Source organism: Lactuca sativa, chromosome 8 (assembly GCF_002870075.4).
Source record: "Lactuca sativa cultivar Salinas chromosome 8, Lsat_Salinas_v11, whole genome shotgun sequence".
NCBI lineage: Eukaryota > Viridiplantae > Streptophyta > Magnoliopsida > Asterales > Asteraceae > Lactuca > Lactuca sativa.
The window spans coordinates 21,026,695-21,043,900 of NC_056630.2; the positions used below are offsets into that span (position 1 = coordinate 21,026,695).

Consider the following 17,206-nt stretch of genomic DNA (forward strand, 5'->3'; position numbering starts at 1 on the left):
TGTCATCATTAAGACTGTTGAAGCAAGCATAAAGAAAGTTCTTGGCTCCAACCCTACCGTTCCTATCTTGTCCATTAATCATGGTACTTCTAAAAGGAAAAGGGTTTCTCATCCCAATGGAAAGAGAAAGAGGTCCTCCATTTCCTCCTATAGAGCATCTCAAAAGGAGGCTAATCAATATTGGCATGATAATTGTTGTTATACAAAAATTCCGCTAACGAAATATACGTATCCTAACTCCCACCAAAGTCTGAAACACACGCCCAAAGCATATCCTCTAATTTCTGAATCGTCCGCTCGCTCTGACCATCGGTCTGAAGATGGAATGTTGTGTTGAAATAGAGACGAGTACCCAAGTCGTCATGGAACCTTTTCCAAAACCTTAAAGTAAACTGGACATCTCTTTCTAAAACCATCGAAACCGGCACTCCACGACGTGCCACAACCTCCCTGATATAAACCTCAGCCAATTTCTCTGCAGAAATACTCTCCTGAATCGGAATAAAATGTGCGCTCTTGGTCAAACGATCCATGATGACCCAAATCGAATCCACTCCACGCATAGTCCGGGGTAACTTCGTGATGATATCCATGGTGATATCCTCCTATTTCCATACGAGAATCTTCAACGGTTACATCTTGTCGTAAGGTCACTGATGCTCGACCTAGACTTTCCTACAAGTCAAGCACCGCTCCACATACCAAGCCACATCCTGCTTCATGCAGGGTCACCAATAATCAGGGTGAAGATCTATATACATCTTTGTCGCCCTAGGATGAATGTAGAACCTAGACTTGTGCGCCTCCTCCATCAGAACCCGACGCACACCGCTCTAATACGAAACCCAAACCCGACGATGAAGAGTCAACAACCTACGATTATCATAATTGAAGGAAGCCACCTCACCCACAATATGCTCACTCTTCTGGTGCTCTTTCTTCATAGCCTCGACCTGAGCCTCACGAATCTGCTCCAAAAATGGAGTAATCACGGTCATCCTCAAACATATATCCCTGATCGTAGCTGCGACCGCCTTGTGGTTGAGAGCATTGGCTACCACATTGGCCTTCCCTGGGTGATAAAGGATCTCACAATCATAATCCTTCACCACACCCAACCACTGGCATTGCCTCATGTTCAGATTTGGCTGATCCATCAGATAACTCAGGCTCTTGTGATTAGTGTAAATAGTACAACAGACCCCATAGAGGTAATGCCACCAATTCTTGAGGGCGAAAACCACATCCCCCAGCTCCAAATCATGCGTCAGATAATTCGCCTCATGAGGCTTCAACTGCCTCGAAGCGTAAGCGATCATGCGACCCCTCTACATCAACATTGCTCCCAAACCCGTGATTGACGCATCACAATACACCACAAAATCCTCAACACCATCTGGGAGGGTCAAAATCGGTGCCTCACACAACCGTTGTCTCAAGGTCTCAAAAGTTGCATGCTGCTTAGACCCCCAGCAAAATGTAACCATTTCCTTTGTCAACCGATTCAAAGGAACAACTATCTTAGAGAAATCCAGGATAGACCTCCGATAATAACCTGCTAGACCAAGGAAACTCCTAATCTCATATGAAGACCTTGGAACCTCCCACTGCATCATGGCCTCAACCTTGGTAAGATCGACCATAATACCATTCTGGTTGACAAGGTGCCCCAGAAACTACACCTCGCGCAACCAAAACTCATACTTGGAGAACTTTGTGAAAAGTATCTCCCTCCTCAAAATCTCCAATACTTCCCTTAAGTGCTCCTCGCGTTGCTCCTAAGTCTTGGAAAAGACCAATATATCATCAATAAATACAATCACAGACAGATCCAACATTGTCATGCACATGTGGTTCATGAGATCCATCAATAAACACAAATACGGCCCACTATGAGCTCTCTCTCTCTCCCTGAACCAATAACTCTCCCCCACTTGGGGTTCAAATATGAAGTAACTGCTGCTCACTTCTGATAGGGTTATCCACCCCTCGCCCGAATTGTCCCTCGAAGAAAAAAGTATCACAGACTGTCTATTGGAAAATTTTGTCAAGTGGACAGATCCTGAAGAAGTGACGCTAGATATGGTGGGGATAAGCTCCCATTGGAATAAATTAGGGAAAAAGCCAGTGGAAACCCTAGCCAGACGGGAAGTTACTTTGTTGGAGCGATTGCACCGTAAACGCCTATTGAGCTATACTCTGGTCACGGAGGAGGTGACCATACCCAATTCTACTTCTCGGTTGGAATCTATCTTGGATTTTGTTGCTAATCCTTCTAGTCTGGAGGCTGTTGTGCCTGTGATGCCTTCCCCTACCAAGAAAATTATGAAGATGGAGCACGAAAATAGGAAACCATCGTCTTCTTCAACCAGGGTGGCACCAAGGAATTTTTCCTCTAAGAGGAAAGTTGGGGTAAATAAAATCCTTCCCTTGGAAGGAGTGATGAATTATTTTGACAATGTGATCAACTTATCTCCTCCAAAACAAAAAAGAACCACTCGCGATGGTGACGCGAAAGGTCGTGGTCTAACGGTCTTAAGTAGTCAACCTTCATTTGGTTATGCAAATCCAACCTCTTCCTTAGACCGCCTTCAACATTACTCTTCACGAGTGCCCGATTATTGTTGATCCTGAATTAAAACATGCTGAAGAAACTCTCCCTTTGTCAAAATTTGAAACTCCATGGTTTGAGATTCCTCCCCATCCAACTTCAGAATTCCCAACTCCTGTTGAGTCCCTGGAACCACCGTCAAAAGATCAACCTTCATCTACTTTGTTTGTTGTTTCTACCTTTAAGCAAAAACTCTTTGCAACTAGGTTTGGGTGTTTTCGAGCGACAAATGTTGAGTCTACGATTGTGACATTAGATCCCTTTTTTGTGGCTCAGGTGCTCCAGGTAGTTCGAAATTCTTGATACCTCCATGTTATCGACATACAAATATCGTGTGTGCCTGTTGTTGGAACCTCCTCTGCTGAATAAAGTTATTACAACCTTTTTTTGGCATAGCTCTTCAAAGCTTCCTATACTCCGAGGGGGTAAACTTGCTAACAAATATCGGGCAGATCCATCCAAAGTTCCCGCGAAGTATAAACTCCACAATTTTGGGTCCATTGGAATCATCTTGATGACCCATTGAAAATTTGAGACATAGTCATCTAGATCTCATGTTCCATCATTTGGAGTCACTCTTGGTCTTTTCAGTCCTTTTGGAATGGGTGTTTCCATGATATCACCCATAAAGGGTGAACGAAAATTCAAGTTTTTAAAGGCTTGGTTGTACTGCTTTGCCTCTACTACTTCTGAAGACATTTCCCGGTTTTTACGAGAGTTCTTCTTCACTTTTTAGAGCGTGAAGGGTCAGAGCTTACTTCCCTCTTGCTTCCTTCCTCCTTGCTTAGTTTCTTCTCATTATTCTTGTCTCTTATATTTGTCTCGTCTGAATCTCTCGTTTAACCGGTGTGAATGGATACCAAGTCCCATTCTTTCTTTTTCTAGGTCTTTTGTTCATTTCTTTCAATTTTTCGCCTTCTCATGGCTCTAAATATTTTGAAGACTTTGAACTCCTCCATCTCCAATTCTTCCGCTTCCAAATTCTTTTGGCTTATTTCCCCTCATTCTCCTCCTAGGCCTTCCAACATCACATTCTTGTTTTTTTTATCACCGTTGCAATCTGTGGCGTTTTTACAGATCCTTCGAGATATTGCATTCTCGAGATGAGACTTGCATCGACAAATGGGTTTTCTTCGTTGGCTGTTTGTCGCGGAGTCCTACGGATGGCACCACTTGTTGCGCTCCTGGGTTCACCTTCAATTGATTATTTAAGTTATCGATTCCTTTACAGTCAATAAACCTGGAGACAACAAACAACCCGTGAGTCGATTTAGCGGGAGGTGATCCCAAGATAACGCTTCGATGATAAAGTCAATGATATAAGAAAAATATGTTGTGAGTCATATTGATCTTAATGATATGTGTATGTGTGATTGCGTACCTTGTAAAGTTGTTTTGGTTACTTATTTATTGTCGATATTAGGAGGCGGTGACCTCTTTATGTACCGAGCAGGTTTACCATCTTGTCGCATTAATGGTCATATACCTGAATGTATACTTTTGTGCACTTACTAGTCATTTTACAGTTGTTTCTTACTAGTAAAATGATCCATCAGTCACACATCGTAGTACAGACTGTATCTCTTTGATTTCCAATGTCCTTTGACACCGTTATGACAACACTTTGTACTTTAGTCGTTATTTTTTTGTGGTTCACTACACATACTTGGTTCGGTATACATATATGGTTCGGTATATACACCTGGTTCGGTATATATATCTGGTTCGATATATACATTTGGTTTGGTATAGTGATGATATATATGTAGTTTCAGGCTCTATACCCTATTATTTGTTAAATGCTACTTTAAATAGTTTTTTGATTAAATGTTTTTTTGTTTAAAATAAAAGGTAAAAACTTATAGCCAGAACAAATTTTTTTTTTTTTGTTATTTGTTGAGTTTTTTTTCATAAAAACTAAAAGCTAAAAGTTCCAAAAAAAAACTTTTAAAAGCTCGATACCGAACACAACCAAAGGCTTCGTAATAGCATCATTTATTTGTCATTATTACTATAAAACAATATAAATCAGCATAATTCTTCCTTGATTGTTTATTAACCTAACAGAAATTTATAAATTTCATAAAATCAAATAAATACAAACTTGATATATGCATGTCAATATGAAACAATAAGAGTTTTCTTAAAATTTTTGATAAAGAAAGTATATTTTAAAACTGATAATTTATATGTATGTAAGATCAAATCACATACGTGTAATAAAAACCAATAAAGATAAGTTTGCACTTCTTTGTAACCTCACATGGATGTTGAAAATTTGTTTGTCCAATACATTTTGAGATAGGGGAAACTAGACAAGATGTTTTCCTTCACAATAAAGAAACGTTTTTTCAGCTCTACAAATCTCTTCGCTCTCCTTTATGTCCCTTTTCATTTCCTTTTATTTGATTTTCATTACCTGTTAATACTATTGGTTTTGTATAGAAAAAAAAAATCATTATTTGTATAAAAAGGGTTAAAATCATATCCAAATGAATAGTTTTTTTTAATTGATAATTCATTTGGTTTATGATTTGAGGCTAAATTAACATGTGCTCATTTTGTCAAATATATATGCTTAAAGTTTAAATTATATAAACGTCAGTAAATAAGCTCGATAAAAATATTTCCTTGTCAATAGATGAGTGAAATGAATATTTTATATAACATTATTGTTGAATGTAGACCATCACAATCTTGGGATATGATTTGGGAGTTGTATTTTTCCTATAATAAATACACATAAATATATTTAAAAAAAATTATATAAATGGACAGGCATGGGGAGGATAAGGGATAGTAGCCACTTGACAAATATAGCAAAGGAATTTTACACTTTTTGTTTTGCTCAAACCTCAAAATCATATGTTCAAATTAAATTTATTTCAATGTTTTTTTCATTAGTTCAAGTATTATCACATGAATTTGAAACAATCATTTTTTTTGTTGATTTATCAAATAAAAGTTTAATTGAGTAAAGATAATCTTGAATTAAATGTCAACAAATTATTTCAAATTTATAGTATTCTAAAGTCTAAACAGTAAAACAGTATTTTATTATATTTCTTATTTTCTTGATAAGATTAATATTTGAAAAATGTAGTATTGTTTTGTGTTGTAAAAGTTATAATCGTAAAGGGACCTTTTGGTCATTTAAAATTACAGAAAAAAACAAATAAACTTTACTTAAAGATCATTTCTTCCTCGAAATTAATAAGTGCGAACAAGAGAAGTTATTGAGCGTTATTTTGATTCTATCATCCACCCTTACCTAACGGCACCATGTTACTTTTTGCCAAATTGGAAAATAATTTGTATTTACAAAATTTGAAAAGAAACAATGAACTTTTGTCAAGGATCGCATCCCATTGAACCTTTTTTTTTTTTTGAATTTATAATTTGTTTTTAACTCTATGAAATTTTTTATAGGACTTGAATATACAATTTTGGTTCTATTTGAGGTAATGGGATATTGATATTACTAACATAGTTTTAAAGAGTATTAGTTTTATAATTTGCAAACATCTTTCAACCCATTCTCACATTATATGGTCTCTTTCCTTTCATTTCATCTCTCTCATACCACAACATATAGAACTTATCTTTCTAATTTGTCCAGCCCATTTAATTTTTCTATTTTAGAATAAATACAAGCTAATTAAAATCATACAAAATTAATTAACAAAAATATTAAAAACATGCAAAACCAGTTCACAAACTAATTAAAAAAACATACACAAACTATTTTGGTACAAGTCTTATACATGATTTACAAGTAACCAAAACTTGAAAGAGAGAAAGAAAAAGAGGTTATATAACCTGCTATCATACACTCTAGCGGTACCCTATAGTTGGCCACTATCATCTAAGTATATATATATATATATATATATATATATATATATATATATATATATATATATATATATATATATATATATATATATATATATATATATATATATATATATATATATATATATATATATATATATATATATATATATATATTAGCCTTATTAGTTCCTTATCTTTCCGTTTTGAAATTATTATAAGATTATCGTCCAGTGAAAAGAATTTTCAAAAAAATGATCAATTTTTTTTTACCTTTCATGCAAATTAATTGTTGTTGCTTATCCTTTTCCTGGTTTTGTAATTGATTTTGTAAATAAACAGATAATATTATTTATATAAAAGAAACTACATATATATCATTTTTGTAAACCAAATGGTAAGCTGGTAATTAGTTAAAAATACCAAAATGAATTGGAAAAAAGAGATATGAATCTAAGTTTAAACTTTAAACCAAAAAAAATCCCAATATGTTAGAGGGTTTTTTTTTATGAAATTAAGTCTATATTATACAATATACACCCAACTAATTTTTGCTATTTTTATAATAAAACGAAAAGTTTCAATAGTCAATAGTCAGTACGTTCAGTATACAAAACTTGTTATGTAATAATCTAAATTGCTTTGAAAACACGTACTTTGGATGGTTCTTACTTCTTACCTCATAAGTAGCTATAATATATTTGATTTATCTGTTACGTAATAATAATTTTTACTTTCTTTCATCCAAAATAAGAATAATTAGTAATAACTTTAGTATTTGTCATATAATCACACAGAAAAAAAAAATGCAAGGATTTGTAATCCAAATCCCAAGAAGATTCTCCTTCTCCCCCATTACCCGTATTTTTTTTTCTTCCATAAGTACCCCCTTAACATTCTTCATCCTCTTCACGCTTTACAACTTCCTATCTTCATCACTCTGTTTCTTCTTCAAAAATGGAGCTCAGTCGTGTTTACTGCTTTTTAATGTTAACTGCATTCTTCACAACCGTCGTCAATGCTCGTATCCCCGGAGTTTACACCGGAGGCCAGTGGGAATCCGCCCACGCCACCTTCTACGGTGGTAGTGACGCATCTGGCACCATGGGTAAGTTCCCCGTTCCCGATTCCCAATTACAAAATTAGTTCAGAAGAAACAAAGCAATTGAATCTCGAATTGCAAGAAAACCCTTTTAACATTTTTCATTTTTCAGGTGGAGCATGTGGGTATGGGAATTTATACAGTCAAGGGTACGGCGTGAACACGGCGGCGCTAAGCACGGCGCTGTTCAACAATGGGTTCAGATGCGGCGCTTGTTTTGAGATAAAGTGTACGAACGACCCTCAATGGTGTCACCCCGGCAGCCCTTCAATTTTCATCACCGCCACCAATTTCTGCCCTCCTAACTTCGCTCAACCCAGTGACAATGGTGGATGGTGTAACCCACCTCGCCCTCATTTCGATCTCGCCATGCCCATGTTCCTCAAAATTGCAGAGTATCGTGCCGGAATTGTCCCCGTTAACTACCGCCGGTGAGTCAATATTTAACTTCATCACTCCCATTCCCATAGGTGTACAGATTGTCAAATTTGTTGTAAGACTGGTAACGATTTTCTTTTTAGGGTGGCGTGCCGGAAACAAGGTGGGATAAGGTTCACCATTAATGGATTCCGGTACTTCAACTTGATTTTGATCAGCAACGTCGCCGGTGCCGGAGATATCACGATGGCATGGGTTAAAGGTTCGAACACCGATTGGATGAGTCTAAGCAGAAATTGGGGTCAAAATTGGCAATCAAACGCTCAGCTGATTGGACAATCGCTTTCTTTTAGGGTTAGAAGCAGTGATGGTCGATCTTCAGCCTCCATGAACATAGTACCTTCGAACTGGCAATTTGGGCAAACTTTTACCGGGAAGAATTTCCGGGTTTGAAATTGGATTCGGGTTTGGATTGGCGGGTCAAATTTGTCCATTTTTAGTTTTATTTTTAAGAAATAGTATTATTTTGGGGGGAAAATACGAGAGTGCTTTTTGTTGACTTTTTGACTATGAAGAAGTGCTTTTATGATCCTTTGTATTTTGTAATGAAGCTGAAGTGGCTATGCCTAATTCTAGGGGCCCGCAGCTTTAATTTTCTTTTAATATAAAATATACATACTATAAAATATAAATCTTATAAATTTTATGTTCATTTTATATCTTATCATTCTCATGTGTGTGAAAGAGAGAAACGAACAATTCAAATAAAAAAAGACATGAGAAGAGCATAACTAGATTTCTAGTAACTAACTTTATTCAATAAAACTTTATTATTATAAATATTCTTTAATAATCGATTAATAGAGTTTCTCTTTAACTAAATAGTTTTAATAATCTCATACCACCAAATGAGTTTTTTCTTTAATTCAAGCTTTTCTTTTTTAAACAAAAAGTTCAAGTTCTCAAAACCTCGTCAAAAAAGGAGGGAAAAAAAAAAGAATTACACTACAAACTAAACTTGACTAGTCACACATGCGATTGTTTTTAATTCTTAATATTATTTTGCAAAACGATATAAATGTAAATCAAAGTAGCTTTAAACACTGATCTGTAATTCTGTTGAACCCACTTGACATGTTATATTTATTTAATTTTATCAATTTGTTTAAAAATGTAGCATGTAGCGAAGATAATATAAAATAAAAGCAATGAATAAGGGGTTCCATCACCATGCATTGCAATCTACACAGATGTCAACATGGTCTCACTCACAGAGTCACATGGATAATGTAATAAATCATTGTGTTGTACAAATAATGCAACACTGAACCACTCAGAAAAATATAAGGTAAACGCCAAGAAATATCCAATCTTCAGGGATTCGATCCTCTGTTTTTCAATTTTCATCCACTCATCAAATCTTTTATCTCTGTCTTCACAATCACCACAATTTGACCAAATCATAATTTCAAAAAAAAAAAAAAAAAAAAAAATCTTTTACAAACACCCAATATTTCATATATTAAGTCAAAAGTCTTTGAAGTTATATTACCATACAACAATTTAAATGTATAATAACAAAGAGTGAGTTTGTTAAGAAGTCAATTTGGGCGTTGACCATCTCTCCTACGTTTAAGTGACTTACTTGCTTTTAATTGGTGGACTAAGCAATCAATAACTTCTTTAAGACTAGCTTTTCTATTTTCCTTGAAGTTCCAAAGCTCTGATACAACATATCTCCCACTTGAATTATATTCATTTAATTCCAACAACGCCTTCACTACAGCATTACATACTTCCTCACCCCATTGACTTTTTAACTCTCTCAAATGGCTATCATCTTCATCTATTATTTCCTAAATTTTGAACAAGATATTAGTTAGTTGTGTATGTGTATTTGTATTAACCTAGGAAGTTGAAAAACATAGAATAATGTGAAAGAAAAATACCTGTAATTTTCCATCTTTTACAGCTTGTTTGAAAGGATGCCAATTTGGAGTATTCACCTTATCTTGCCACAATGAACTTAACTCAACTGATCTCATTTCCCAATCTTGACTAGAATATCTCTGCAAACACACATCTTGAAAAGGTTTCTGAGCAACTTCTCCCATTCTTTTTAAGCCAATTATAGAAGTTCCCTCCAAAACTTGGGGCAAAACCTACATGAAAAAACTAGGAAATGTTTCATATTTCATCTACCAAAAAAAGGATCTACACACCATAAAGAAAACTTACATTTATCAGTTCCTTTCGAGCAGCTTGTAGCTCGTTGTTACTCATGTGTTCTCTAAGTATCAAAGTTTGGTTTAAAATGTCCATATCATGTAATTCTTCCTCTTTTTCAGCCAGTTTTTCCCTTAAGTCGTTGATAAGGACACTCATACCATATTCACTGTCTAAGGGGTTTTGAGCTATCTGCAAGATATTGGTTATTAGATACAAATACCATAAGGTCAATTTAGCTTTATTATGACTTTTCAAATAGAGGAAATTTGTACCTTTTCCTTCTCTTTGTAAAAGCTTTTGCGTTCAATCTCAAGTTGTGACTCTCTTTTGTCCAGTTCATTAGCTCTTAGTTCAAGTTCTTTTCGTTGATATGCTACTTCCTCTTTCAGCTTTTCGCTTTCTTGAAAAAGTACATGCATTTTGCTCAATTGGCATTCCAATTCAGTCTTCAATTTGGTATTTTGTGATCCAAGCACCTGCATCTTTCTCATTTCTATAGTGCTACACCAACTGTGTTAGAAACAGGAAGTATCTACATTGTGCAATATACGGGTGTTCAGAAATTATATCATCTAAACTAAAAATTAGAACAAGAAAATTGTTTTTTTCACTTTAGGGTACATCCGTGAACTTCGATTTCATAGCTTGAACCCATAATTAGGGTAAATTCGGTTCAAAATTGAGAAATTATCTTCAAGGAAGGGAATTACTATATGCATTGGTTCCCAATTTGGTGAACACAACTAACTAACTACCCATACATTGACCTAAAAAAACCCTCCGAAAAATACGAGGTCTTCCGTTTACAATTGACTTCATCGGTTTCGCGGAAAGGATGCTAAAAAAAGTTCGATAATGTAAAAATGATTAGAATGTAAATACCTTCAGAAAACGAATGGTTCATGCGATCTTTCTCCGCGATCATGGAATGAAGGCGGGAAGATATCTCTTCGGAATGGCGCTCCATTTCCCATAGCCTTTGATTCTTCATGTCGACTTCTCTCGCTAGACCCACAGCCAAACTACGTGCCTTTCGGAGCTCCGAAACCAATTTACCTTCCGCCATTTTTCCAGATGACTGTCGTCAACAAGAGAGACGAGTCCTGTCTGAATTCTGAAGGGGTCTTATCATCTTTTGTCTTAACATAATGTGGGCAATATGAGCCCTTCTGGTTTTCAATTTTCTCACTTTGGCCCCTATTGTTGTTAAAAAGTTTCAGTTATACTACCATCGTAATAATTTTTGTACTATTAAACTTTTGAACCATTGAACTGGGATGAGCATTAACTGGAATTGGATCGGAACCCAACCGGAACCGTAACAGGAATTGGTAACAAGGTCCGGTTACCGGTTCTCCATTTTTATGAAAAACGGTCCCGGTTGTAAAAATCGGAACAGGTTTGACAATTTCAGGTTTTTTTAAAATGTGAATAACTCATTAATATAAAGTCGGAATTATTTGGTATTTTCTCCAACACGTAATTTGGAGTTTGTAATTCATTTTTGAATGTACAAACATATGTTTTGGTTAGATATTAAATCAGCCACATGCCCTGAAAGAAATAATACCGATGTTGCGTTTTTTCTATTTCAATATTTTTTTTGAATTTGTCCCATTTTTTTAAATGTACATAACTCATTCATATGACGTCGGAATTAATTAATTTTTTTTTCAGCATGTAATTTGGTGTTTGTAGTTCATTTTAGTCTATAAAAACACATATTTGGTTAGATATTGAATCAGTTATAGACCTCGGAAGACAACATATCAATGTTGCCTATTTTCTATTTCAACATTTTTTTTGGAATCTATCCCGCTTTTAAAATGCGCATAACTCACTCATATGAAGTCGAAATTACTTGATTCTTTTTTCATCATTGAATTTAGTGTTTGTACTTCAATTTAGAATGTAAAAAATCATAATTTGGTTAAATATTGAATCATTTACAAGTTCCAAAAGATAACATATCATCTGTAATATTTCAACCGGTTATAATTTGAAAAATAACTGAAAAATCGAAACCGACGCTAGAACCGACGGTCCGGTTTCCGATTCTTATAATATAGGAAAACCGGTTCCGGTTCTAAAACTCATCCCTGGTATTACTTTTATTGTGACATAATTAAAAATAATTTGCTAATCACAATGCAATGAAGAATTTTTCGATATTCCATTTGACTCATTGATTGTTTCATTAAGTTGATATTTATTTTTTTTAAAACGACGAAATCTTTTTATACTAATAAAGATAGTTATTAGTGTTCATTTTTTCATAATTTATATTTTCTTTTCAAATGTTCTATAAAAATGTCATTTATCATTTTCTCATCATTTTTTATTATTTTTTAAAAAATACTTATGTTAATAATAAGTTGGGCAAATATCATAAGTCACAACTTTTCATGTATAATTGGAAGAAAAAAAACTCTATTATTATTATTATTATTATTATTATTATTATTTTTCTTTTTTTTTTTTTTTTTTGTTCTGACCAAAACTTTTTATATAGAGTTATTATTTTAGCTCAATTAACAAAGTTCATGGTTAATTTTCTTACTTTTTTGTAAAATTAGTCATAAAGTTAGCTTTAAACTTCAAATTTAGTCCTTATAATTTGCAAAATATTACATATGTCCAAAACTCGGTTTTATGTTATTTTAGCTTCTTTATTTTCATTTATTTTTTATTTTTTAGTCAAAACTAAACTTGATCTTATATTTTTCTTTGTTTTTTTTATATTCTTTTCTTTTTTATATTTTTTATATTTTTTTCGTTTTGACACCTTTTTAGACCTGTGTTATTTATTTCACTTTTACATTGTTTTCAAATTCGTTTATTTTCAACTTTATATTTACACGTTTTTTTTTTTGTCTTCTAAAACTATAATGTATCTAGTTTTAAAAGTCAATAGAATGAAAATAAAAAGATGCAAAGTAATAAGAATATTAAATGAGTTTAATATGAAATCTATGTTATATGGAGTATGAACTTCATGTTACATAAAAAAATAATTAAAAATATAACAATATAGATCATCCTATTACAAAAAATAAAAAATAAAACATTGAATCTTTTGATATAACCTTTTATTTAAAAGTTATTCAAAAGAAAAACAATACACACTAAATTATAATCAAGAACCTTTTAAACAACAAAACCGGTTGTGGCATCATTTTTTTACACTAATTATAACAAAACGAAAACATAAATTCAAACTAAAACTATTTACACATGTCACGTTCTCCGACGTTTTTTGGCATCCCACATCTTCAAAAGACAAGAAGCTCCCTCCTTCAAAGTCGCTTTCCTTCCCTCAGCAAAATTCCAAAGCTCTGTTATAATGTATCTTCCACTTGGATTAAATTCATTAATCTCTCTCAAAGCAGTTATTACAGCTTTGTACACTTCTTCACCCAACTCTCTCTTCAGGCCTTCCAATTTTCCGTCACTTTCATCTATCAATTCCTACACCAAATAGTTACAGTTTAGCCCCTCTACTATCAAGGAATATAAGTTTTGACCAATAACCTGTGGTTTTCCATTGATGGTGATTATTTTGAAAGGATGCCAATTGGGATCTCGAAGGTATTCTTCCCATAATGAACATATCTCTGAAGCTTTGTCTTCTGCTTCTGTCTCATTGTACTTTTTTTTCATGGCGTTATAGAATGGTTTATTATCCAATTCTCCCATTCTCTTCACACCGATATCTGTGCCTTTTGGTACTTCCTTAAATCCCTTCATCAAAAAATATAATAAAAGAAAAATATATAAATGAAAGTACATCACTGTTTCTCAAAACACTTACTTCAATTAACTCTTTGCGAGCTTCTTGAAGCTCATCATTGCTTTTTCGTTCTTGAACAACTAGAGTTTGATATAAGCTTTCCAGATCAACAAACTCTTCTTCCTTTTCCTTCAAGTTGTTGTGTATTTCATCCATCTTCTTCAAAACCTCCAAATCATCATCCCCCATGTGCTTCATAACATTTAATTGCCCTCTTAAACGTTCTATTTCTAGCTCCACTGCTTGTTTTGCATCCAGTTTTTTCTCAAGCATGATTATTCTCTCATGGAGTTTCTCTTTTTCCCTCTAACACCCACAATCAAAACAAATTAAACAAATTACAGATTTAGTTTACTTTATATATTATACACAAGTATAATAAAACTACCTTATGATCATCTGCAAGTTTCAACACACTTTCATCAGCTTTCCTTTGCTCAGCAGTTGCTATCTTGAGCGAACTATTTCTAGCAGCATTCTGGGAGATAGGAGATAAACATATGTTGTTATTTTGTTGGGTGTATTTAAATTAAATTAAAACAATCTGGAAATTAAAAAATATATATATAATAATGTCATACCTCTTCGATCTCTTCAGCCAATATTTTCCTTTCGTTTTCATTTACAACCTCACGCTTCTGCAATTCTTCTCCCTGAAGTTGAAGTTCTTTCTTTTCACTTTCAAGTCTTAGTTTTAGTTTTTCATGGTCATTAAGTATCTTCTGATAATGTTCTCGTGCACTCGACTGGATTTTCTTGAACTCTAATCAAAACAAGATTATGGGAATTTTTATTACTATGTGTACAAGTGAACAATAATCGAATTTGGAACATACTACATAACACATACCTTCATTATAATATTGGTGAATCTTATCTTTTTCAGCAATTAAGTTGCGAAGGGTAACTTCTGTTTCCATGTATTTACTCTCCATCTCTTCAATGTGCCTCTTTTTGACTTCAATCACATTTGTCAAAGTTGACTTGAGTTGAATCTCTTTGTGATCTTCTTCTTCCATGATATCAGAAATGGTCATAAGGTCAGCAATCTTGCGAAGATGCTCTCCAATTATGTTGTTAGATCTGTAATCATCACCCCGAGCAACCCAACAATAAATACCAGAGCTATGAGTATGATCATTACCTGGATTCCAATCCTTTTTACCATGGTGATCAGCCTCATAAGCTTTTTCAAATGACATGGCATTATTGAAACCTGTCCAATCTTTTTTAAACTCAACCACTGCAGATCCTGAATGACCACGGAAATTCCACAATGGGATCACCCGCGTAGGATTAAAACCCTTCATGGTTAATTCATCTCTCAAACTTGAACCACTGCTCCCAACATAACGCCCATCTGTTAACTTAACTGGTAGGTTAACAACAATGCCTTTCCATGGCCATACAAACATCTCATCACCATCATGATCTGCAAGGTGATCAACCTCATTGTTAACTTGTAAGGAACCAGAGGCTTCTGATAGATCTTTATTGAGATATTTGGATAATGCTAGATGATTTGCCTTGTCTTTCTTGCTTCGTTTTTTTGAATCAGTTTTCCCAACCATAGTAGCATGTTGTAGTAAGTCCTTGTATTGGTAATCATGCTTTTTCTTGTTAGAACAGAATGGGCAAGTGAAAGATTCGTTTGGTAATTTGATGTGATATTTTCCACCCTTGAGCTCTTCATAGCTTTTCTCTTCATATTCTTCTAGTTCAGAATCACTGTCTTCATCAGAACTTTGCTCCATATGATCCTCAGTCATTTTTAATCAACAAGCAAGCCTGTTAACATGGAAAAGGTAAGTATTAATGTTATGCATATCAGCAGATGGTATTTTCAGAAGATAACACAACTCAAACCAATGCACAGGTGTTAGTGATCAACTAAAACACACAAACAGATCAAAAACACATATCTGCATAAAATATGACTCCGTCTGTTGATTATGCATAAAATATAAATCAACATCGTGCCCTAGAAATTACGAAGTCACATTACTAGTATTTCGATTTTTTTAGGTTAATGTTCTCTCTTTCAGTACATAACTTCTGCGATTTGAAGTTATAATCGCATTTATCTTTCTACATTTCCAAATAATACAAACATTATGAATAAGTGTGCGTATGGTTACAGAGAACCGCAATCATCCATAGTTTCTCCGAATTGAAAATAAACAAATCATTTTTGTTTGTTCAGAAAAAGGATTCCGTCAGAATTAGAAGTAAAATCGCTACTATCTGTAGATCATACACTACATTTTGCAGCAGAAGGGAAGGATCATTGAACAGTACAATATGAAGCATCACGAAATATCAACATGCACTGCAATAACCGAAGATAATGTAGATCAAACACTCAAAAAAATGATAAATAAACTCTATATTACTTAAAACGTATGATTACAGAGTATATATATCTTCACACACCGTATGCGTGTACGCAGCAACAGCTGAAGAAGAGAGGATACTTACGTCGATTGGATTGAACTCTTCGGTTAACTATGGAATTTCGACTAGATGAAGATCAGTGAAAGTAATTATTTAAAACTTAAGGAATATTGAATTTTGGGGGTCTTGGGTTGACGAAGCAGCAGAACGGAAGGGAAGGGTGACAAGTGGAGGTTGGGAAATGTGAAATATAATGCAAAATAGAAGTATCGACTATCGATGAAATTGGGCTTTGTTTTTTACTTTTGTTTACTAATGTTTCATCGTTCATTTTGAAAGGAACTATTTAGGATAAAAAGCTGTAAATTCCTAACATCATGTCAGATTTTAGGGTATTATCTTATTTCTATCCATTTAATATTTAATCTTAGCATTTGGTAGAGAGTGTTAACACTTCTACCATTTTATTTTTCTTTTTTTAATCTTAGCATTTGGTAGAGAGTGTTAACATTCCTACCACTCTATTTTTCTTTTTTTATGATTTTTTTTCTAATTTAATTATATTACTTTTTTTTAAATATATGATAAAGAAGTTGGTTTACTCTATGTTACTTCAAGTTTTTAACCGTATTGGTGTTTTTAAAAAAGTTATTTACCCAATAGGTATAGTTTCAAAAGTATGTATAATTTGGGGTTTTATTTGTAATTTAATAAAATAAAAGAAAAACAATTGTGCCCTAATTACTTTCTTACTGCCGTATCATCTTCCTGGGTAAAAAAAACACAATGCAGAAACACATGCTGCATTATGTGCTTCCGGCAAGACCACCATCTCCGGCACACTTCTGTCGGCAACACCCAGCAACGA

General features: G+C 33.9%; 3 protein-coding genes across 6 annotated transcripts; 1 reads left to right on the forward strand and 2 right to left on the reverse strand.

The window, feature by feature from the left end:
* The first annotated feature begins 7,313 nt into the window (after nt 1–7,313).
* LOC111893307 (expansin-A6) lies at nt 7,314–8,637 on the forward strand. The gene is made up of 3 exons (XM_023889366.3): nt 7,314–7,553; nt 7,660–7,978; nt 8,069–8,637. Exons 1-3 carry the CDS (start codon nt 7,403–7,405, stop codon nt 8,376–8,378), a joined length of 780 nt encoding a protein of 259 aa, XP_023745134.1. The 5' UTR covers nt 7,314–7,402; the 3' UTR covers nt 8,379–8,637.
* Nucleotides 8,638–9,420: 783 nt separating this feature from the next.
* Nucleotides 9,421–11,271, reverse strand: LOC111893312 (factor of DNA methylation 2). 3 transcript variants are annotated; one of them, XM_023889373.3, is made up of 5 exons: nt 11,037–11,271; nt 10,427–10,647; nt 10,164–10,343; nt 9,875–10,087; nt 9,421–9,781 (listed from the first exon to the last, which is right to left on the reverse strand). In XM_023889373.3, the coding sequence occupies exons 1-5, from the start codon at nt 11,218–11,220 to the stop codon at nt 9,527–9,529; spliced, it is 1,053 nt and encodes a 350-aa protein (XP_023745141.1). In that variant the 5' UTR covers nt 11,221–11,271; the 3' UTR covers nt 9,421–9,526. The 3 variants fall into 3 exon arrangements, with proteins under 3 accessions (XP_023745141.1, XP_023745142.1, XP_023745144.1); XM_023889374.3 differs by having other exon boundaries at nt 10,427–10,655; nt 11,037–11,176; XM_023889376.3 differs by having other exon boundaries at nt 10,427–10,686; nt 11,037–11,176.
* Nucleotides 11,272–13,284: 2,013 nt separating this feature from the next.
* Nucleotides 13,285–16,578, reverse strand: LOC111893311 (protein INVOLVED IN DE NOVO 2). Of its 2 annotated transcripts, none has more exons than XM_042897736.2 (7): nt 16,423–16,578; nt 14,795–15,732; nt 14,526–14,707; nt 14,333–14,422; nt 13,966–14,250; nt 13,686–13,886; nt 13,285–13,622 (listed from the first exon to the last, which is right to left on the reverse strand). In XM_042897736.2, the coding sequence occupies exons 2-7, from the start codon at nt 15,711–15,713 to the stop codon at nt 13,392–13,394; spliced, it is 1,908 nt and encodes a 635-aa protein (XP_042753670.1). In that variant the 5' UTR covers nt 15,714–15,732; nt 16,423–16,578; the 3' UTR covers nt 13,285–13,391. The 2 variants fall into 2 exon arrangements, with proteins under 2 accessions (XP_042753670.1, XP_023745140.1); XM_023889372.3 differs by having other exon boundaries at nt 13,686–13,895.
* Nucleotides 16,579–17,206: the final 628 nt, after the last annotated feature.